Source organism: Lontra canadensis, unplaced genomic scaffold, assembly GCF_010015895.1.
Source record: "Lontra canadensis isolate GAN:19392208 unplaced genomic scaffold, GSC_riverotter_1.0 scaffold204, whole genome shotgun sequence".
Lineage (NCBI taxonomy): Eukaryota > Metazoa > Chordata > Mammalia > Carnivora > Mustelidae > Lontra > Lontra canadensis.
The window spans coordinates 156,638-179,578 of NW_022631198.1; the positions used below are offsets into that span (position 1 = coordinate 156,638).

General features: G+C 36.5%; 1 protein-coding gene across 1 annotated transcript in view; it reads right to left on the reverse strand.

Annotated features, from left to right (window-relative positions):
- CPD (carboxypeptidase D) overlaps window positions 1-22,941 on the reverse strand; it is a 77,025-nt gene that overhangs the window by 4,204 nt on the left and 49,880 nt on the right. Inside the window, exons 9-20 of the mRNA XM_032848464.1 lie at window positions 20,382-20,484; window positions 19,749-19,891; window positions 17,904-18,073; window positions 13,741-14,064; window positions 11,358-11,553; window positions 8,829-8,964; window positions 7,766-7,897; window positions 7,041-7,136; window positions 6,873-6,937; window positions 2,575-2,706; window positions 1,858-2,043; window positions 1,403-1,502 (exon numbers count right to left, since the gene is read on the reverse strand). Of these exons, the coding sequence (XP_032704355.1) occupies window positions 1,403-1,502; window positions 1,858-2,043; window positions 2,575-2,706; window positions 6,873-6,937; window positions 7,041-7,136; window positions 7,766-7,897; window positions 8,829-8,964; window positions 11,358-11,553; window positions 13,741-14,064; window positions 17,904-18,073; window positions 19,749-19,891; window positions 20,382-20,484 (1,783 nt within the window). The remainder of the gene's footprint in view (window positions 1-1,402; window positions 1,503-1,857; window positions 2,044-2,574; window positions 2,707-6,872; window positions 6,938-7,040; window positions 7,137-7,765; window positions 7,898-8,828; window positions 8,965-11,357; window positions 11,554-13,740; window positions 14,065-17,903; window positions 18,074-19,748; window positions 19,892-20,381; window positions 20,485-22,941) is intronic.

A 22,941-nucleotide genomic window follows, 5' to 3' on the forward strand; every position in this document is an offset into this window, starting at 1 on the left:
ATTTAATTTTTGTTTCATACACGGAGAAACCACCTTTAATTATTACGTAGGCAGTACATGTTTACTATGGAAAATTAGAAAAATAGAGATAAACAAAACACCAAAACCCAAGCCAAAACTCCACATCACATCTCCATTAACTAGAGATCATTTTTAACAACTTTCATGAGCATACTTCCAGAGCTTTCTTCGTGCATGTGTACGTATACACATATTTTTCTTTTACCACAGTGAAACCAAACTGTCTACTGTTCTACAAAGGGCTCTCTATCAGTGACTTCTACTGATCCTTTTCAGTAAATTTTACCTCATCCCAAACCCCTCATTTATTCAAAATATTTATACACAGGTTATCAAAGTAAGAATCTTAGTAACAGAAAATAATAATAAAATCAGAATAAAAATTAAGTTCATGACAGCAAATGGGTGGGAAATCCAGATTTAAACCACTGCTGACTCCTAGCTCCTATGTTTCTAACCACTAAGTTATTCACACTTTATCTGATTCAAGCTAGTACTCCTTATTTTAAACACTCCACAGTAGACTCTATGATTTGACCATGTTTCCAATATACCATTCTCTATTAACTAAGAATCTCTCCCCCCACACCCTATAATAAAACTTGGCTATTCTGGGTCAAGTCCAAATTGCACTTAGAAATGAACCAAGGTTCTCTGTGTCAAAAAGATACAATACAGCAGAGCACTTATTATTTTACTACATTTTTTTTTCTTTCTAATCTCAGTGATTCAAGCTATGGCACAAATTAATCGTGGAGAAAACAAATATTTCTTCCTTCCAAGATCTTAAAAAAATAGACTATAAGTCAAAGTCCAAGGAACTTACAATCTTAATATAAAGCAAATGATTCATTCAGTAAACAACTCTTCATTAAGGCCCACTACATGCCAGCCATGGTCCTAGGTGCTGGAAATGTAGATAAACTCTCTGTTCGCTCAGAGCGATGATGTTTTAGTGGGAAAGATCAAATATAGACAAGTAAATGACTAAATATATAATGTAATGTCAAGTGGTAGTAAGTTCTAGGGGGACTATTTTGGCTAGGGTGATCAGGGAAGGCCTCTTTGTAGAGGTGACATTTCAATATAGACCTGAAAACGTGAGGGAGAAAGCCATGAGAACACACATACGGGAGAACGGTGTTCCGGGAAAATCCAAAAAAATGTTTAGATAAAGAGATATTAGAAGAAAAGTGATCAGCTTCAGGTGATGGGGAGGTGATCCATTCTCAAACTGAAATGTCAGAACTGGTTTTACTGTTTTTTTATTTTTTTTTTCAAATTTTTACTTAAATTCTAGTTAGTTAACATATAGTACAATATTGGTTTCAGGAACAGAACTGGTTTTAACCTCAACTACTAAAAATTTAAATTTCTTTACCTGATACAGTTACCACAAGCTCCCTTGGCAAACCAAATATCCGATTATCTGTGTCAAAGACTATTACCACAGAACTAGCCGCATCATGATGCACAAAGACCTAGAGGGATAAAGTGTAACAATCATGAAAATGTTTACTTTTCATATGACTTTTCATGCAATATAAAGAATTATGAAAAAGTTTACTTTTCATACAACTTTTCATAAATTGTATCCCAGAACTATTCCTAAGGCCTTTATACTAAACCAAGGAGAATAGTCATTGTCCTCAGAAGTATATAAAATGTTATAAAAATCTCCTTTTTGTTGCTGAAGGACAGAAAGATAACAAGATATCATAATCCAGAGTTAGTTACACATTTTATTTCTTTACTCCTCACAAGAGTTTCAAAATAAAAAGGAAATACTATTAAGATTAAGAATTTACATGATACTATTAAATTTGAGTTTCTTACCTGGGAATGTTGTTGCTGATACCCATCAGCGATGGCATTGATATTATGGACACCTGGAGCTAACAGCACATGGAAGTAGCCTCCTTCTTTTGTGTGTACCTTTATTCCTTCATTGAGTACAATGACTGCTTTAGAAATTGGTTTTCCAGTTTTATCTTTAACAAAACCATGGACTCCTTTGTGAACCTGTAAAAAATATTCAAAATATAAATTTGTTTCCAGATATTCTCAGGGCAATAGCTTGCGGCATGACAAAAACAATACACAAACAAAGCAACGACCCCCCCCCCCCCAATAAAACTGACTTGTTTGTCCTTCACCACTGACTCTGGCCTTATTTGCTACTCATTCCTTGCTTCAGAGCAATAAGGGATAAAAGAACTCTGATACAGTCAAAACCTAAAGTGTTAGGACCCAAATCTTCTGATGTCTTGAGGATTTACTTTCCACCACAGTACACTGTCTCTGCATGACATTCAAATGAAAAAAATGTGCAACATCTCACAGGGTTTAATTACCTCAATTACAGCAGATTCCAGATATCTGAAATCATGGCACCTATTTAGGTGATATAAATTCAACAAAACTCTTTCTATATATATATATTTAAAAATAATAATATAAATTATTAGTAAAACACTAAGAACCTGTTTTGATAAAGCTTTTCATTGAACATCTTCCTGGGAGTTTTCTTCTAGTTAAAAGGGAAAGGCTCACCTCCACCAACATGCTAAGAAGAGACTTCTTATTTTCTGCCCACAAGGAAGGCAGTTGTGCTGCACTAGGAAAGTAGCAGCAACTTGTGTATACTGTGATTTCCGGACAGTGGCCATAGGTGACACTGTAATCCTGCAATATAAAATTCAAAAACAGATGTGAAAAATTAATAAATATCAGAATGAGGCTATGTAATCCAACATATGGAATAGAAAGAAAACTTGGGAGATATAAACAAAGAATCTGTAAAGCATTTTACAGCTAATATAAATAAACCACTCAGTATTACAATCAGTCACAAACATGGTGTTGCTAAGAGAGTCCCTGAGACTAGGGACTAGGTCTAATTTACTGCTATATCTCTAGGGCTTGCCACAGTGGCTGGCAGGTAGAGGGGGCTTATTAGGGTTTGTTGAATAAATCAGTGAATAAATATGTGCATTCGGATAGCCAGCTTCCCCCTCAACTCCAGAACTTTACAGCTGTTCTTGGAGCCTGGAGGCAGAAGCTCGAGCATTTACCCTCTGATACCTTCACTCTACTGGTGACAGCAGCCACTGCTTCCTGGATAGCTATTCTCCAGGCACAGGAACTGCTTGTGTGGACAGGTTCCAAAACCTAACTTACCACCTTCCCCCCAACAACCCCAAACCCGTCCTTTCTCCTTATTCAGTTAATGGTATTAACTCATGTTCTCACACAGACATGAAATCTCTTGTGTCTGACTTCAGTTTCTCACCATCATTCATAATTTGCCAAATCCTGTCAATATCTCTGCAATATTTCTGTAACTTCATCCCTTGACTCCATTCCCATTTTCACCACCCTAATTGAGACCCTCATAATTTATTGTCTAGGCTGCTCTTCACTAGTCTCCCTGTACCACAGTCTCTCCCTCCTCCAAACTATCCTAACCCACTGCTGAGAGATTAATTTTTCCATAGCTACTTCTGATCATGTTACTATATACCTGCTCAAAACCTTCAGGGGCTTCCCATTCCTTACTAAAACAAAGTATTCGGAGCCCCAAACTCTCTTTCCATTCTTGTCTTCTGCCGCTCTCCATTACACCTCCTGTTCTAACTAAACTAGACTGCTTACTGACTCTGCCCTACTGCTTCCTCTTTCTGGAATGTTCTGCTTCACCATCTCTACATCCCAAATGCCATTTTCTCTATGAAGAGAAGACTGTATCTCTGACTAAGTGTAATCTTTTCTGTCTTTAACTACTCATGGCACACTGAGAGTTGCTCTCTCTGAGATCAAATCGGTTAATTCTGTAACATGGTTATTTGTATAATGGGATAGGATTTATCACTAGTAGAGCAAAGTGCCTCACATGTTAAGTTCTTAGTAAATAAAGGAGAAAGGCAGGTAGAGATGAGTATGAAGTCAAATTTCTAGTTGCACATGGTAATAAAATGATGAGCTAACCACCCATCTGCTAACAACTCATCACTAATTTGAAGTAGATGGACAACCAATTAAGATATTATCAGAAAGATGGGGTGCCTGGGGGGCTCAGTGGGTTAAAGCCTCTGCCTTCGGCTCAGGTCATGATCCCAGGGTCCTGGGATCGAGCCCCACGTTGGGTTCTCTGCTCAGCAGGGAGCCTGCTTCCTCCTCTCTCTCTGCCTGCCTCTCTGCCTACTTGTGATCTGTGTCTGTCAAATAAATAAATTAAAAAAAAAGATATTATCAGAAAGAAATTAAAGAAAACCTAAGTAAATGGAAAGACATAACTGAGCTCATGAATAGGAAAACAGTACTAATGAGATGTCAATACAACCCAAAGTGATCTACAAATTCAACACAACCCTTAACAAAATTCCAACAGCATGTTTTGAAAAAAAAAGAAAAAAAGAAGAAAAGAAGGCCAATCCTCAATTCAAATGGAATTGCAAGGAGCTTTGAAAAGCCAAAAACAACCTTGAAAAATAGAAAGTTTGGAGTACTCTCATTTTTTAATTTCAAAACTTACCACAAAGCTACAGCAATCAAAACAGAGATATTGGGAGAAAAACAGACATAAATACCAATGAAATAGAATAGAGAATCCAGAAATAAACCCATACATCTATGGCCAGCTGATTTTTGACAAGGGTGCCAAGACCATTCAATGAGGGAAAGAATAGTCTTTTCAACAAATGGTGCCTGGACAACCCGACTTCCACATGCAAAAAAACTAAGTTGAACTCCTACTTCCCATCATATACAAAAATCAGCTTAAGATGTACCAATGACCGAAATACAAGAGCTAAACCAATAAAACTTATTGAAGAAAACATGGAGGTAAATTTTCATGACCTTGGATTTGGCTATGAATTCTTAGATATGACAACAAGAGCATGAGCAGCAAAAGAAAAAACAGATAAATTTGACTTCATCAAAATTAAAAACTATTGTTCATCAAAGGGCATTATTAAGAAAATGAAATGAAACCTACATGACGGGAGAAACTACTGGTGAATCAAGCAAATGCAAGTGTTTAACATCCAAAATAAATACAGAATTCTTATAACCCAACAGCAAGAAGATAAGCAACTCAATTTAAAAATAGGCAACGGTATAAAAATAAAAACATAAATAAAATAGACAACGGAGAAACAGACATTTCTCCAAAGAAAAAACAAATGGTAAATAAGCCCATGAGAAGATCCTCAACATTATTAGTATTCAGGGAAATGTAAATCCAAACTACAATGAAGTAGCATTTCACACCCGCCAGGATGGCTGTAATTTTTTTAAAAAGGGAAATAACAAGTGTTGGTGAGGATGTGGAGAAATCGGAACTCTCGTACACTGTTGGTGGGAATGTAAAACAGTTCAGCTGCTGTGAAAAACAGTTTGTTCGTTCCTCAAAAAGCTAAACATTGAGTGCAGACATGATCAGCAATTCAATAGGTAGGTATGGACCCTCAAAGAATTGAAAACAAGGGTTCAAACTTATATTGTACACAAATGTTCACTGCCTGTTATTCTCAATAGCCAAAAGGTGGACACAACGTAAATGTCCATCAACAGATGAACTGATAAACAAAATGTGATATACATACAATAGAACATTATTCAGCCATAAAAAGGACCAGAATACTGATACAGGCTAACAAAGTAGACAAACCCTGAAAACATTATGCTAAGTGAAAGAAGCCAGGCACAAAAGGACAAATATTGTATGATTCCATTTACAAGAAATATCCAGGATCTATAAAGAACTTCTCAAACTCAACACACACAAAACAGATAATCATATTAAAAAATGGGCAGAAGACATGAACAGACACTTCTCCAATGAAGACATACAAATGGCTAACAGACCCATGAAAAAATGTTCATCATCACTAGCCATCAGGGAGATTCAAATTAAAACCACATTGAGATACCACCTTACCCCAGTTAGAATGGCCAAAATTAGCAAGATAGGAAATAACCTGTGTTGGAGAGGATGTGGAGAAAGGGGAACCCTCTTACACTGTTGGTGGAAATATAAGTTGGTGCAGCCAATTTGGAGAACAGTGTGGAGATTCCTTAAGAAATTAAAAAAGAGCTTCCCTATGACCCTGCAATTGCACTACTGGGTATTTACCCCACAGATATAGATGTAGTGAAAAGAAGGGCCATCTGTACTCCAATGTTCACAGCAGCAATGGCCACGGTCGCCAAACTGTGGAAAGAACCAAGATGCCCTTCAACGGACGAATGGATAAGGAAGATGTGGTCCATATACATTATGGAGTATTATGCCTCCATCAGAAAGCATGAATACCCAACTTTTCTATCAACATGGACGGGACTGGAAGAGATTATGCTGAGTGAAATAAGTCAAGCAGACAGAGTCAATTATCATATGGTTTCACTTACTTGTGGAGCATAAGAAATAACACGGAGGACATGGGGAGATGGAGAGGAGAAGAGAGTTGAGGGAAACTGGAGGGGAAGATGAACCATGAGAGACTATGGACTCTGAAAAACAATCTGAGGGTTTTGAAGGGGCAGGGGGGTGGGAGGTTGGGTGAGCCTGGTGGTGGATATTATGGAGGGCACGTATTGCATGGAGCACTGGGTGTGGTGCGTAAACAATGAATTCTGTTACACTGAAAAGAAATTAAAAAAAAAAAAAAAAGATTGCAACGGCAAAAACGAAAGAAAAAAAATGCTGTCAGAGGTTGAGGGCTGTCTTGTCAAGAAAGCCATGAAGCAGATGCCATTCACTTTGATTGTATCAGAAAAGTCACCTATTCTGTCACTGAATGGCAAATAATTATAATTTACTTCTCCCTGTATTGTATAGAGCATACCTTCATGCTGCCCAAGTGGCTATGCCATTCTGCTCCACGCATTACACCTCCTGGGATATTCTCATCTATAAAAGCATTGAGGGATATAGGATTAACAAGACCTTAAAGTAAGACACCCTCTATACCCAAAAGCAGAAACAGGGAACAAAGGGTATGGAAAATACTTACCTGATTTATTTGGGCAACCGGGCTGCCCCATGTGCATGGACGGATGATTATTTGCATAAAGAGATGCCAAATGCTTCAGAGTCTCTTTGTTTTCCACTGTACAAAGAAAAATTCAGAAGTTGGAGAAATTCAAAAGATTTTACTCCAAGTTCAACTTCATTGATACAAAAGTCATCTTTCTCTCCTTCTAGTAAATCCTGTACCCCACCCAAGTTTATCGAGGAGTTATTATAATTAACCACATGGTTCTGTTTCACCCAGGATAATCAGACAAAGAAGATATACATCTTCCTTATATTAAAAGGTAATAATGGTTAGTTTACATAAGAGGCTACCACACTAAAATACAAACTTGTTTTGGTGTATTTTACTACATTTTAGGACAACTGGGGCCTACAACAGTAATTCTTTCAAGCTGTATTGAAAACAACACAAACTACCTCCATATACAATGGCCCCAGACAGATTCAATAAGCAGTGTTCATCTCAAGTGCAACCAGTCAGTCAAAGTTTAAGCAGGGGGGTGCAATTCTCATCTTTAGATCTGACCTCTCTCCTCTAAGTAACTAAGCTGTTGATATATGTACAATCTTCCTAGATTGGTTATTTGCTCACGGAGTGTGCACAAATGCTCACGATTTTGAAAAAATTTAGATGGGACATTACTTAATTGGAATTTCCTATCTAAGCTTGAATAGCATATAATAAACTGACATTCTACATACCTGTTTGTACTGGTTTGTCATATGGGTATGTGACTAGTACTGAACCACCATCTAAAGCAACAGAAAGACTGAAGTCCTGTTTTTGAATCAAATTTTCAATGATGGCTTTAGTCTCAGGCTGGGAGGCATTATCTAAAAAATATAGAAGTCAAACATAAAATAACAAGTTTTAAAATTTTAGTATGAATATCTAAGAAAATACTTTGTACATGAACACAATCAGAGGCTAATTTAAAAAATGCATATATAAATACCTTATTACTCTACAAGCCACTATTTCAACAGCATAAAAGATACACTCTAGAAAGTAGATTATCTTGAGTTTTATATACTTCAGATGATATGTAAAGGTTAATGATCTAAGCAAATTTAAGAAAATGCTTATTTGGAAACAAAAAGGGATGGATATATTCTCTTTTAAAAAATAATATTGAGACTATATAACCCATCTTTGAAAGAAAATAAAACTTTCAAAAATCAGGATGTTTTCCGCAGTGCAGTTTGCAAGAGCAAAAAACTAGAAAAAAGCTAAGTGTCCATTAGTGGGAAAATTGTTGAATAAACTAGAGTATTAACAGCATAGTAAGATGTCATTAATAAGACTATGTTAGAAATCTGTAAGTACTGAAATGGAAAGAGATCAGTGATAAAGATATGCTCAATGAAAAAAGTTGCAGAACAATATGTACAGTTGATGACCCTATTTAAGTCAATATCAAAGACTCCATCAAATCAACATACACAGACATTGTGTGTGTGCAGGTGTATATGTGTGTATACATGTGTATATGCAGGGATAGAGAGAGAAAATATACCTATTTGTATGGCTAGTGATGGAACCCCTCCAGTATTATTGATTGAATTTCTAAGAAAAAACTTGAATTACTTTTACAAATTATAAAGGAGAAAAATTTGACAAGTGTCTAGCTTGTCATTTATATGTTATATGTACAACCTAGAAGGAAAGTAACCCTATTATGCATCTACACAATCTATCAATCTCTTAGTAAAGAAAAATAAAATTATCTGCAAAGTACTTTAATGGCCTAACAATCAGGCTTACTTGTGAAGTCTGTATCCAAATCTTTGCCGTGAGCATTTGTTTGTCCTCTCTTTGAAGTACAGTCTTTCTCTTGTGCCCTCTCTCGCCCATCTGGATTTAGAGAAGGGACAATCACAATTCTAGTCCTGTCAACCAGCTAAAACAGAAAGAGAAATCAGTTAGCTCTATGTGGATCATAAGATACCCTTCCATGCCTCAAACAGAAAGTCTTTCTTGTTTTAAACAGATGTAAACATAGGACTAAAAATAAATAGAAAATTCTCTATAGATAGAAAGAAAATTCTCTCTTGCTCCGAACAAATTTAAAAAGAAATATCAAACTACTGCACAACTAATATTCCCAGAGACATCCTGATGACGTACAAAGGGGTCAGAAACCACTGCCTGCGGGCTAAATCTAGACAGCTGCTTGCTATTATAAATAAAGTTTTATTGGCACACCACCACGCCCATTCATATGACTGTTTTTGTGCTGCAATGGCCTAGTTGAATAGCTGCAACACAGAACAGCTGTCCCACAAAGCTTAAAATATATACTATTTATCCCTTTATAGAAAAACTTTGCTGACCACTGGCTGAAACCAATATCAGACTGTATTTTCCAGATTAAAAACTGAAATGCATAGTCTAACAAGTATTAGTGTATGTCTGGAAACAATGAGACAGAAGAGCTGAAATCAGCAAAAGAAAAAAAAAAGTAGTAGATACTTGTCTTACTCATAATAATTTCTCCTTCGGATAATCCATAGGCATCAATACCTACATATGCAGCATTAACTAATTTCTGATATACTTTATCCTATTTATTTCTGAGAGCAAATCAGAATAAGTGATCCCTGGCTTATTTATTCTGTTAAAACAGTCTATAGACTGAAAATATCGGAGACGCTAAATTCATTGGTTCTTAACTTTCTTCCCCTGGGAGAGATCTATTTTTCTAAAGTGTACATGCTTGAGCTTTGCCTCAGGTCTCTGGGTATGTGTATATTTTCTTGAACTTGCCAGATAATTCTGACCCTTATTTATTTGAAAACAAATGGTAATCTAGAGTAAGAGTACTACCTCAAGCCTAATTAGACCAAATGAGAAAAATTCTCATAAACTAGAAGTTTTGAAATTCCTGGTAGGAGTTTTACCTAGGACATATAGTCTCTTATAACCATAATATCAGTAGGTAGCAATATGGCCAAATATTAGAATAACCTAAGGAGCTTTTAAAGGAATACTGATGTCTTTGGGGATGGGGCCCAGGTACACGTATTTTTAAAAACTTCCCAAATGTTTCCAATGTGTAGGCAGTGTTGAGACCCAGTATCCTAGATACTCTCCCATTTTTTTAAAAAAAGAACAACAAAATGTCCCTGGGATACTCCTTACAACTCACATTAAGAAATCAATACAATTTGTTTTGCTGAAAATGGTAAAATAATTTTTGGTCAAGTCTGACTGAAGTTCATCTCACCTAATCCCGTAGGTGCTTTCTGATCCTAATCATGACATAAAAGCTTCCCAAATTTCTTTTAGGGGAGGCAGTATGGTAAAACAAAAGAGCACAGACTTTAGAGTGAGACACGCTTGGGTTTAAATCCCAGTTTTACCACATACTAGCTGTGTGGCCCCTGTAAGTTATCAAATATCTCTGCCTCAGTTTTTAGATCTGTAAAATGAAGATAACATAAATTGAGGATTAAATTATGACACATGTAAAGTACTCGGTATAAGCTCCTGACACATAGTAGGTATTAAACAAATATTAGTTCCTTTCTCCTTTCCTAAAGTCTATATAGACAGTGCCAATTAGTGAGTGCTCTAAGAGGATGCACACTCTCTCTTTCTTTCTTTAAGACAACATGGAACTAGGTTATTCAATCATACATGACCAATCCTTTGGATCAAAGTTCTTTTCTGTAGTCATGGGTGGCTAAAGTAGACAATGCCATATTGCTTTTTCTAAAATTTAAGCAGCTAAGATGTCCAATAATTTTGAACTTCTTACATAAAAAGAAAAACTATTTGTCTTCCACATCATTTTCAATATAGTATCCTAATTATAAGTAACTAGCAATGGAAGTCCCTCAAGTTAGAATGTACAGAATGGTGAGTAAATTTTAGAAGAGTAATTTGACTATTAAATAAAGGAGTAAAGGACTGAATGCAAATCTTTAGTATTTTTTCTTCTATGCCTCTTAATTACACACAAAGATATGTAATGGAAGGATGCTATTACCAAAGAGGATAGAAAAAGATGGTCCATTTTTAAAAAGTTTGTAATGCACTAAAAGTGCCTCTGTGTAAAATCCAACAGGAAATTTAAAAAATTTTTTAAGGTAAGCTCTAGGCCCAATGTAGGGCTTGAACTCACAACCCCGAGATCAAGAGTTACATGTTCTACTGACTAGCCACTAAGCAGTGGTTTCTGACACCTTTGTCAGACCCCCGAAGCCCCTGAAATTTTTTTAATGGTGCACTGATCTCAACGTGTGACAGCTTTTTCCTTCTAAAGCATGTCAAAACAGGCTATTCTCTTACTTGAGTGACAGCTGGGTTCTTTTTGTAGTTTAGGCAGAGAAATTCTGCCAGAGCCAAAAGTAGTTCAGTTCCAACCGGAGCATTTCCATGGATACCAGCAACAAAACGGATCTTTGGTTCTTCGGGCTCAGATATATTGGGCTTATTGGAGATTTCGAGGGACCAAATGTGACGATATTCAGAGCTCTGTCCCAAACTTTCAAAAACCAGAAACAAAAAGTCAGAAGTAATCAAGGATTCTGTTAATGCTGACATACAGATTTTTTCAAAAGACATGAAAACAAACATGAAAAGCCTTTAAAAGTCTTTAAAGAATGAGTCATTGAGTCAGAAAACTTTAAGAAAATTAGTTTCCCTTGACCAAAGAAAATCAAATACAAGTGAGATATTATCCGATTTAGGAAAGAGTATGACGTGGTTCACCGGTCCTCCAAATTCAGTCATTCCCATACCATCTTCACTGTACTTGCCCTACCTTCTATAATCTATACTACTATTTAGCTAACATATGTCTTTTAAACTAACTTAAATTTTTTAGGAAAAATTTATATATCCACAAATGTACAGAACCTTACTTTCTAAATGTAAATTAATTTACATAAATAAGACACTGTATACTTTACTATAAATGCAATACTAGTATTGCAGCAAAAATCATTTAAAGTGCTGTGCTTGCCCAAGAGTTCTGAGCTTAAGACCTGTTTTCTTTTATACAAAGTAAGATTTACAAGAGTTATATAGAAAAAAATATTAGCATTAAATTGAGGCAGGTTAATAGAACAGAAAAATTATTGATTTCCCATGATTCTATACTTAGTGCCCATTGGTGGACCACCTAAAACTGTCTTGTGTCTCACCACTGGCAGGCGTTGCCTATTTGGGGGAAAATACTTAACTAAAAGGTGCGTCTTGAATTGGAAGGTTAAAAAAACTTAAATGAACTAAGTAATGGATAGCAAAAATAATGTCGAATTTTTCCTTTATTTTAAAATAAGAAAAGACTATAAGCTCTATACAGCACTAAGATGTATAATATTAAAACCTGAATTGGGCAGAAATATTTGAGAATGAGTTGAGGAATAGAGGTAATTGGTATTGCCAAAGTAAGTATCATTCTTTGCATCTAGAAACATTATAAACCAGTATTTGAGAAGCTAAATGTACTGGTAAAATTAGAAGGGTCAGTGAAGAAAAACAGGGTAAAAATGTCAAAGGCGGGGCACCTGGGTGGCTCACTGGGTTAAGCCTCTGCCTTCGGCTCAGGTCATGGTCTCAGGGTCCTGGGATCAAGCCCTGCATCAGGCTCTCTGCTCAATGTGGAGCCTGCTTCCTCCTCTCTCTCTGCCTACTTGTGATCTCTCTCTCTGTCAAATAAGTAAATAAAATCTTTTTTAAAAATGTCAGAGGCTAGATAATGCTCATGAGGTATGTAGAAGAGAACTAAAACAAAGCTCAGGGGAAAATGTAGAATAAAGCCCTTCACAGGCAGACAACAGGAGTCAACAAACGAAGAAAATAATTTCCGAGTGACTGTAATGAGACCTACAGAAGATTTACAATCAAACAGTGAAAGTGAGGCAGGGCAGCCACAGAAAGTGAAGATACAGGCTGGCTCAGCATCAGCTTTGCTTAAGCCAGTACTGCGTATTTTTCTAGGACCCTCAATCACACACTGTTCTTAAGCCTTCAGGGAATAGCAACTGTGAGTACAGAAAATGACAGAAACCAGGCTTTGTTTTCTATTTGAAAAAAAAGAATGATCTCTGGCAGGCGAGCTCACAGTTCCAAATTTGTCCCTTGCCCTCAGCAAAATAAAACAAACCAAGTAACAGTCAGGACATGAATATGCAGCTGAGAAGTGGAGAGAGTTTTTTATTCAGTCAGAGTAATCACGAGGAAGAGTAATTTTACATTTCTAGGAGGCACAGACCATCCATTGCTAATCTAACAAGTAATTCTCCAGTGTTCTTCATAACACTTTCCACAGTCAGTGTTAGAAAGATCTCTAAGCAACATATGTTTCAAAATAAGTAAATTCCAATTCTCTCTCTATGCAGGTCCCAAATAAATTACAAGAACCATTCAACATGGCTTATGTTGAATGTAACTTCTTGGGGCGCCTGGGCAGCTCAGTGGGTAAAGCTTCTGCCTTCGGCTCAGGTCATGATCCCAGGGTCCTGGGACTGAGCCCCGCATCGGGCTCTCTGCTCAGCAGGGAGCCTGCTTCCCCCTCTCTCTCTGCCTGCCTCTCTGCCTACTTGTGATCTCTGTCAAATAAATAAATAAAATCTTAAAAAAAAAAAAAAAGAATGTAACTTCTTAAAAAAAAGGGGGGGGGAGAATGAAAGGACAGAAAGAAAAGCAGTGAGAGTGTGGCACTTACTTGGTGAGATTCGTGATGTGTGGGTAGTTCATCACAAGTCCTCTCAAAAACTCTGATAAGTCTTTGTATGAGTGGTATCGGTAAAGAGCCAGATTTGAGGAGGACCGTAACATGAGGCCTTCCAAACCATTCTCGGCCGAAAGGTCTTTAATTAAAGTTTCAAACTCTCTAGTAGTTGGATCACTGACATCATCAGTGTTGGTCCGATCCCCCTTTCCTTTCTTTGATTCATTGCTTGAATCCGCTGAAGATCGAACCAGTGTGAAGTTGACCTGAGTAGCACCTTCACTCTTCACAGTCACATTCTGGGTAACTGGATTATACCTGAAATAAAGGAGAGATCAGAGCCAGGCTCCTGCAGTGGGAATACCCAGTCTGCAGAGGGTATGTGAATCCTTGAGATAAATCCTGTGAGAGTCAAATACATAATTTTGCATAATTTATTATTTGTTTTAAACATTAATTAACAAAGAACAGACATGGGTAGACTGTAAAATGTGAATGAGTTTTTAAGATTAAATATATGACCTCAAAAGAAAGTTCATATTTGCAGTAAATAACTCATGTCTCCTGGAATCTGAGTTCACTTGCCTGTCATCAGAGTACATGGCTGGAAAAATCTGAGAGATATTACTAACTTAGCACATTATCTATCTAACAAATACATAATTCCTGGCCTATTTTTTCAGATATCTTGCTGTTTTCGTTTTTCTAATACTATGCCAAAATAGAAGAAAAACAGAAAAGATTTCATTTCTCATTAGTGTGAAGCTCTAATCCATCCACCTTACAGACCACTAGATATCCAAAATCATTTTTTTTTTAAAAAGGTAGTAGTAGGGCGCCTGGGTGGCTCAGTGGGTTAAAGCCTCTGCCTTCAGCTCAGGTCATGATCCCGGGGTCCTGGGATTGAGCCCCACATCGGGCTCTCTGCTCAGCAGGGAGCCTGCTTCCCTTCCTCTCTCTCTCTGTATGCCTCTCTTCCTACTTGTGATCTCTATCAAATAAATAAATAAAATCTTTAAAAAAAAAAAAAGGTAGTAGTAACTATAAATGTTTTCATGTGCTTACCCTTACTTCAATTTAATGTCAAAATTAACTCTTCAGAAATAAGACAGCCAGTAAGGGGAGGGGAAAATATCCACTGGTAACGTCTACACTTACTAAAACATAACAAAGAGAACTACAAGAGGGTAAAAATGATGAGTTTCAAATTAAAAAGTCAGGTTTTTTGTAAAGGATGATGAAGATAAAGAAAATTGAGTTTTATCCAAAGAAGTAAGTCATAAGTTCATTTTCTCTTTTTTGAGGAAATGTATCTTTGTAGAAATAAAACTTATAAAAAAGATGAAAGTTGCCTTTCTTAGAGAATTAGAAATAAGAAAGAAAATTTCACCAAAGCAATACCTCCATAATAACATAATAACATCATACTCCACACCCTCCACAGCTAACATCATACTCAAGAGCAGAAAGTTGAGAACTTTTCCTTTAAGATCTAGAACAAGACAAGGATGTCCACTCTTGTCACTTTAGTACCAGAAGTCCTAGCCACAACAATCAAACAAACAAACAGACAAAAGAAGAGGCATCCCTATTGGTAAAAAAGTTACAATGTTGCTTTGCAGATGACATGATATTATACACAGAAATTCCTAAAGGCTATCCCAAAATCTACCAGAAGTAATAAACGAATTCAGTAAAGTTGCCAGAAACAAAATACCCAGAAATCTGTAGCATTTCTATACATTAATAACAAAGCAGCAGGAAGAGAAATCAAGAAAATAACTCCATTTACAATTTGACCAAAAAAAAAAAAAAATTAACCAAAGAGGTGGAAAGACCTTTACTCTGAAAACTGTAAAACAGTGATGAAAGATATTGAAGATGACACAAACAAACTGAAAGATATTCCATGCTCATGGATTGGAAGAATATTGTTAAAATGTCCATTCTACCTGAATAGCAATCTATAAATTCAATGCAATCCCTATCAAAGTACCAACAGCATTTTTCATATAACTAGAACAAAGAGTATTAAAATTCATAGGATCACAAAAGGCCCCGAATAGCCGAAGCAATCTTGAAAAAGAAAAACAAAGCTGGAGGCATCACAATTTGAGATTTCAAGCAAAGCTGTTATAATCAAAACAGTATGGTAGTGGCACAAAAATGGAACAGAATAGAAATTCCAGAAATCATACATACACTGTCAATTAATCTATCACAAAAAAGAATATACAATAGGGAAAAGGTCATTTTCTCAATTAATGGTGCTGTGAAAACTAGACAGCTACAGGCATAAGAATGAAACTAGACCATTTCCTTACAGCATATACATAAGTAAACTCAAAATGGATGAAAGACTTAAATATAAGACCTGAAGCCATAAAAAAAGTCCTAGAAGAGAAGAGAGGCAGTAATTTTTCTTATATTGGCCATAGAAACATTTTTCTAGATATATCTCCTAAGGCAAGGGACTCAAAAAGCAAAAGTAAACAATTGGGACTACATCAAAGTGAAACGCTTTTGCACAGTGAAGGAAATCAACAACAAAACAAAAAGGCAACCTACTGAATGAGAGAAGATACTTGCAAATGATTATATCCAATAAGGGATTAATATTCCAAATACATAAAGACCTTCTATGACTTAACATCAAAAAAATTCCAAACAATCTGATTAAAAATTGCTATAGGACCTGAATAGACATTTTTCCTGAGAAGATATATAGATGGCCAGCAGGCATGTGAAAAGATCCTCAGCATCACTAATCATCAGGGAAATGAAAATCAAAACCACAAAGAGATACCACCTTATACCTCTCAGAACAGCTAAAATCAAGAAGACAAGAAATAACAAGTGTTGTGAGGATATGGAGAAAAAAGGAACCCTTTTATACTACTGGTAGGAATTTACATAGGATTTATACATAGAATTTACTGGTAGGAATTTACATAGGAAAAATGTATGGAGGTTCCTCAAAAAGTTAAAAATACAAGTACCCTACGATCCAATAATTCCAATGTTGAGAAACAAAAATAGTAAATCAAAAAGATACACACACCCCTATGTTTACTGCAGCATTATTTACAATGGCCCAGATATGGAAACAACCTAAGTGTCCATCGATAGACCAATGGATAAGGAAGATACGGTGTATATACACAATGGACTATTATGCAGCTGTGAAAAGATGGAATTGTGACACTTGCAACAACATGGATGGACTTAGCGGGTATTATACTCAGTGAAATAAGTCAGACTGAGAAAGGCAAATACCGAACAATTTCACTCAGATATGTAATCTCAGAAAACAAATGAACAAATGAACAAAAACCAGAAATAGACCTATAAATAAAGAAAATAGTATGGCTGTTGCAGGAGGGGAGGTGAGCAGAATTGGTGAAGGGGAGTAGGAGATATAGACTTCCAGCTATGTAATGAATTAAGTCACAAGGATGAAAGGTACAAACAGGAAATACAGTCAATGGTACTGTAACAGCATTGTACAGTGATTGCATTTGTGGTGAGCAGAGCATAAGATGTAGACTTGTTGAATTACTATGTTATATACCTGAAACTAGTGTAACATTGGGTGTCAACTATATACATATTAAAAATTTTTTTAAATAAAAAAAGAGTGGTTTAGGTGAGGATAGGGAAAAAAAAGTGTGAAAGAACAACTGTTCTGCTGCATACTTCTAGTCATGTTGTCCAATAAATACCACCACTTTACATTTGTTCCTTTTAAAAGCTAAGTGTGAAAGAGCTTTAAAAAGGAACAAATGTAAAGTGGTGGTATTTATTGGACAACATGACTAGAAGTATGCAGCAGAACAGTTGTTCTTTTTTCCCAACTAATAGGCACTTCCTAGAATTGTTACCAGTAGTGAAGGAATCACTCACTAGAGCTTTATATCTGGACAGGGCCTAGGGACCTGTTCAAAGTGCACAATTTCATAGATTTCTTCAATCTGACAGTTTATGTACTCACTTTATCACTGGAAGAGAATCAAATGTGTAACCAGCTCTAAACTTCCCAGCATTAAACTCAGGGTTGCTTGACTTCTCTAGGGCTTTCTGGCAATAACCTTCTAGAATAGAACCATGTTTGTCTTTCCTCAAGCCCTTAATATCAAAGTATTCAGTCACTCACTCACCCTCGAGCAGATGCTGTGATTTTATAAGTTCCTGGAACCAAGAGACGCCAGTAATCTCCAGTTTTGTAGGTAGTCACTGGGTGATTAATTTCAGCAACACTAATCGTGGCATTTAATATACCTCTGCCATCCGTGGCATCTAGGACAAATCCTTTGACACCCTGATGAACCTGGATAAAGTACAAGGATACCCAGATGTCAGTGTAAAGATCATCTAATTATTTTGGGAGCTCTTATCCAAAATAACAGATTGATAATAAAGTAAACATGTGGAACAAATAGGAATTTAGGAGTTGAGAGTAAAGCTAGATGTAAACACCTATTAAGCAAAATATTTCAGTTTCTGAAAGGCTAATTTTTCATAGCCTAGGTTTGTCTTTATCATGAGGAATATAAATAACACTGTTTAAACTTTAGCACATCTGACAATTTCAGTATATAGGACATTCTACAAAAAAAACTGCCCTGTCCTCTTTATTATTTTTTTTCAAATATTTAATTTATTTATTTGGCAGAGAGAGAGAGAGAGAGAGCACACATACAGGGGGAGTGGGAGAGGGAGAAGCAGGCTCCCCGCTGAGCAGGGAGGTCCACTCAGGGCTCGATCCCTGGATCATGACCAGAGCCATAGGCAGCCACTTAACCAACACAACCACCTAGGAACCCCCTGTCCTGCCCTTTTTAAAAGGGAAATGTCAGGGCGCCTGGGTGGCTCAGTCAGTTGAGCATCTAACTCTTGATTTTGGCTCAGGTCAAGATTTCAGATCAAGAGACTGAACCCTGTATCGAGCTCCATTTTGAGCCCCATGTTGGGGCTCCACATTCAGCAGGGAGTCTGCTTGAGATTCTTTTCCTCTGCTCCTCCCCCTACTTGCTCACACTCTCTGTCTCCCAAACAAATAAATAAATCTTTAAAACAAAAAAGGGAAATAATCATTTTTAAAAAACATAAGGACTGTTCTAGATTAAAGATGAGTAAAGAGATGTAATAATCAAATGCAATGCATGAACCTTGACTAAATCCTGGTTCTAATATATAGCTATGAAAAGACATTTTGGGGTAAAAGAAAGGGAAATTTGAATGTGGACTAAGTACTAGGTAATATTAGGAAATTAGTATTAATTTTTTTCTTTGGTAAGATAATGGCACCTAAAGATACAGGTATAAGAGATAGATAAATAAAGATATAGCTATCCTTATTCTAAAAGACCCACTGCAGGGGTGTCTGGTCGGCTGTCAGTTAAGCATCTGATTTGGGCTCAGATCATCCACTCGGGCTCCTGGGATCAAGCCCCGCAAGGAGCCCCGCATCAGGCTCTGCACTCAGCAGGGAGTCTGCTTGTCCTTCTGCCCCTCCCCCCCAACTTGTGCACTCTCTCTCTCCCTCCTAAATAAATATATAGAATCCTTTTTTTTTTTTTTTAAAGATTTTATTTATTTATTTGAGAGAGAGACAGTGAGAGAGAACATGAGCGAGGAGAAGGTCAGAGGGAGAAGCAGACTCCCCATGGAGCTGGAAGCCCGATGTGGGACTCGATCCCGGGACTCCGGGATCATGACCTGAGCCGAAGGCAGTCGTCCAACCAACTGAGCCACCCAGGCGTCCCCCTTTTTTTTTTTTTTTTGAGCAAATCACCACTATCCTGTTTAATCATTTTCAACTCCTCCCCATGCATACAAATAAACTCATTTTCAACCTTGAGTTTTCTAGATAAACACACTGAACCATGAATAGGCTGAATTCAGAAGGGTGTATTTGAAAATCACTGTGTGAAAATCAAATATACACACAAAAGTATTTTTGCTCTTGGGAGAAATTTCATACTTCACTCCTAAATAGTTACCTGTTTCATAAACTGGATTAGAGATCTTCGATTCTGTTCCCAAAATTTTGGCAGATCTTTCTCAAATGGGTATTTCACACAACCTAGCTCAATGGTTACTTCAAAGCAATTTGTTTGTAAATAGTTCCAGTCCTGCATACCACCTAAAGGATAGAAAATTAAAATCAGTAACTCTGAAGAAGTAGTACTAGGTCAGATCCCAAAAAGTAAACAACATTCCTAGTAAAAAGCCAAATCCATCTTTTCTCAACATTGGTTGAGAAACAGTGATATGCTCATTTGAGAGCACCTTGATGCTTATGGTACAGGTAAGACACCTGCACTTTCATGTTGAAGAAGAATTCAAGTATAGCTTACCCACTTCTTATTAGAATACCTAAGATTTTTTTAATAACAGCCAGAGGTAAAATATAACACTTTTGTAAAGTTTTAGTGCAATCTCTTTACTCAAAACTCCAATTATACCAAATTAAAAAATAGTTGAAAAGGTTATTTGAATGTTTTACATTATTTAAACAATATTTTTAAAAGAATGATATTTTCTCAAAATTAAAAAATCAGTAAGAAGCAGCACCATCCAGGGGGACAGGAAATCCATCAAGTTATACAGCCTTGATATTAAAGAACGTTTACCTGGGACATTATACCAACTAGCTCCATTTGTTATTCCATGAGGAAAATATTCATTAGGGTACATATTCTTGCAAGGTCTACCTTGAAACATCTGGGAATTTTCCTGAAGGAAAAAAAAAAAAAAAGAATCTTTACTTATATTTGTTTGCATCACAGGAAGGATAAGGCAATATAATAAACATAGTTACCAACAGGGTGTACGTGGAGGTGGGAATGGGGTGAGTGGAGCCATGGGAAGCACTGAGACTTTTTAATGTCTAACTTTTTATGCCATTTTGATTGCTTACTATCTGAACTTATTATCTATTTTTAAAAATCAAAATTACACATGCTCTGTAAAAAAAAGTAGACGTTATGACTTGCAGTTACAAGTAATGTAAAACCCAACTCAATCCCTCTCCAAAAATATTCCACAAAAAAGCCTTCATATTCCTGTTTTCATCCCATGTTTTCAAGAAGCTTGAAAGTCAAGATAATTCTCTCACTTCCAGATGGTCCCCCTGTGCTTCGACTGCACTCTATACCATTACAACACGTTGCGTCTTTTTCTTCCCTAAAAACAAGACACGACTCCCTGAAACAGTGCGTGCCTTTGTGTCCCCAGCACCTAGCAGCGTCTAGCACAGCGCATGCTCAATAGCTTGCCTGAGGAAGAGTAAAACTGCCATGAAGACACAAGTAAGTGCTGCTGGCATCTAGAGAAGAAAAAGATTACTGACCGGAGCTGCAGCAGAGGTTTCTGAAGAAATCAAGCTTTGAAAGATAGTAAAAACTTCATTTCTTTCTTGTGGAAATAGAAAAAAAAAAATGTATAGAAAGCATGAAAAGAAAAATAACAATTTCCTATTTTCCCACTACTGAGAATTAACCATTTAACTTTGAAATACATAAACGGGGTGCCTCGGTGGTTCAGTCAGCAGCGCATGTGACTCCTGAGCTCGGGTTCATGAGTTCAAGTCCCATGTTAGGCATAGAGCGTACTTAAAAAAATGTGTGTTTGTGTGTGTGTGTGCGCGCGCGCGTGCATGCGGGCAATGTATGTATGTATGTGTATATAAACAACTCCCCTGGATTTAACGTAAGTAAATAAATAAATACACATACACACACACACACACACACACACACACACATATATATCTGTATATATGAACAATTCCCTTTCTTAAACTTAACATACCAATTACAAGCTTATGATCCCACCGCTTTCCCTCACTGCTTTACCCCACCGCTGGGTAGTGCTCTTTTGTTTTCTGGTTTTTTCACTGAAGATGTACATGTACCTCCTATGTCTATCTATGCATTCAGTTATAAATTATATATGTGTACTATTATACTAATACAATACATATAATATAATGTGGATAAAAATAAAAAATATTTAAGGGATAAACTTAAAAATATAAGTAGAATTTTTAATATATTCTTCCTACATCTTAATGGATCATCTAGTATAAACCTCACTCCAGACACCATAGTTCTAGGAAGTAGCTATTACTTTATTTTGACTTTATTCTCAGAGTAAAAAAGAGCCAGTAAAAATCTCCAAGGAAAGGGTGATATGTGAAATATCCATGGCTCTAGTAAGTTTATAAAAATAATGTGAAAAAGAAATCAAAGTCAGGGAGACCCATCAGAGTACTACTGAAATAATCCAAGTGTGAGATCATGAGCCCCCAGAAAGTGATGGCCTATGATTTTACCATGCGCATTTGCCATCTCCTTTAATTCTCTTTCCTCTGACCATTTTTTAAAAACCTAATTAAAATTTTTAAGATAATGGCTTGACAACTTAAAGAAGACCGAGGGTTGAGGATGTCTAGTCTCAGTCCACACACAGTCTAGAACTCATATACCAAGATTTTAAACGATGGGAGCTCTCTAGGTTTATTTTCTTCTTGTTTGCCTGTATCTTTTCATCTGTTTAAAATAACTACCATTCCGTGAAACGGTTTTTTAAAAAGACATCCATACAGTGGTGATGCAATTGGATGCAATTGCTAAGATGGTAAAAATGGCTGAGGATGGAAGATGGAGGGAAAAAAAAAGTGAAAGAGAATGTCCAGCCAACAAAAGAGAAAAATGGCAGAGCTTTCTAATACACAATGGGGCAGAGATCAAGGGGAGAAGACAATAGTGTCAGACTTCAGAGGTCAAGAAAGTTAAAAAAAAAAAAAAAAACAACAGAGTTCTAGTAAACTTTGAGGGGGGACTTCCAGGTAAAACAAGGGAGGCAGAAGACAGATGACAAGAAACTGAGAGGAGAGAGCAATAAGGAAGCAGAGACAAAAGACTACTCAGTTTTCTTTTCTTTTGCTCTCTCCTGAACTAATTTTAGACTTGCAGAGAAGTTGCAAAAATAGTACAGAGAGTTTTATATACTCTCAATCCCGCTTTCCCTAATGTTAGCATCTTATGTAACCAAACTACAATGATCAAAACAAGAAAATTAACACTGGTGTAATACTGTTAACTAAAATAAAACAATTTTTATTCAGAACTCACTACTTTTTCCACTAATGCCACCTTGAAATTTTCTTGTCTGTTGGTATCTGTCATG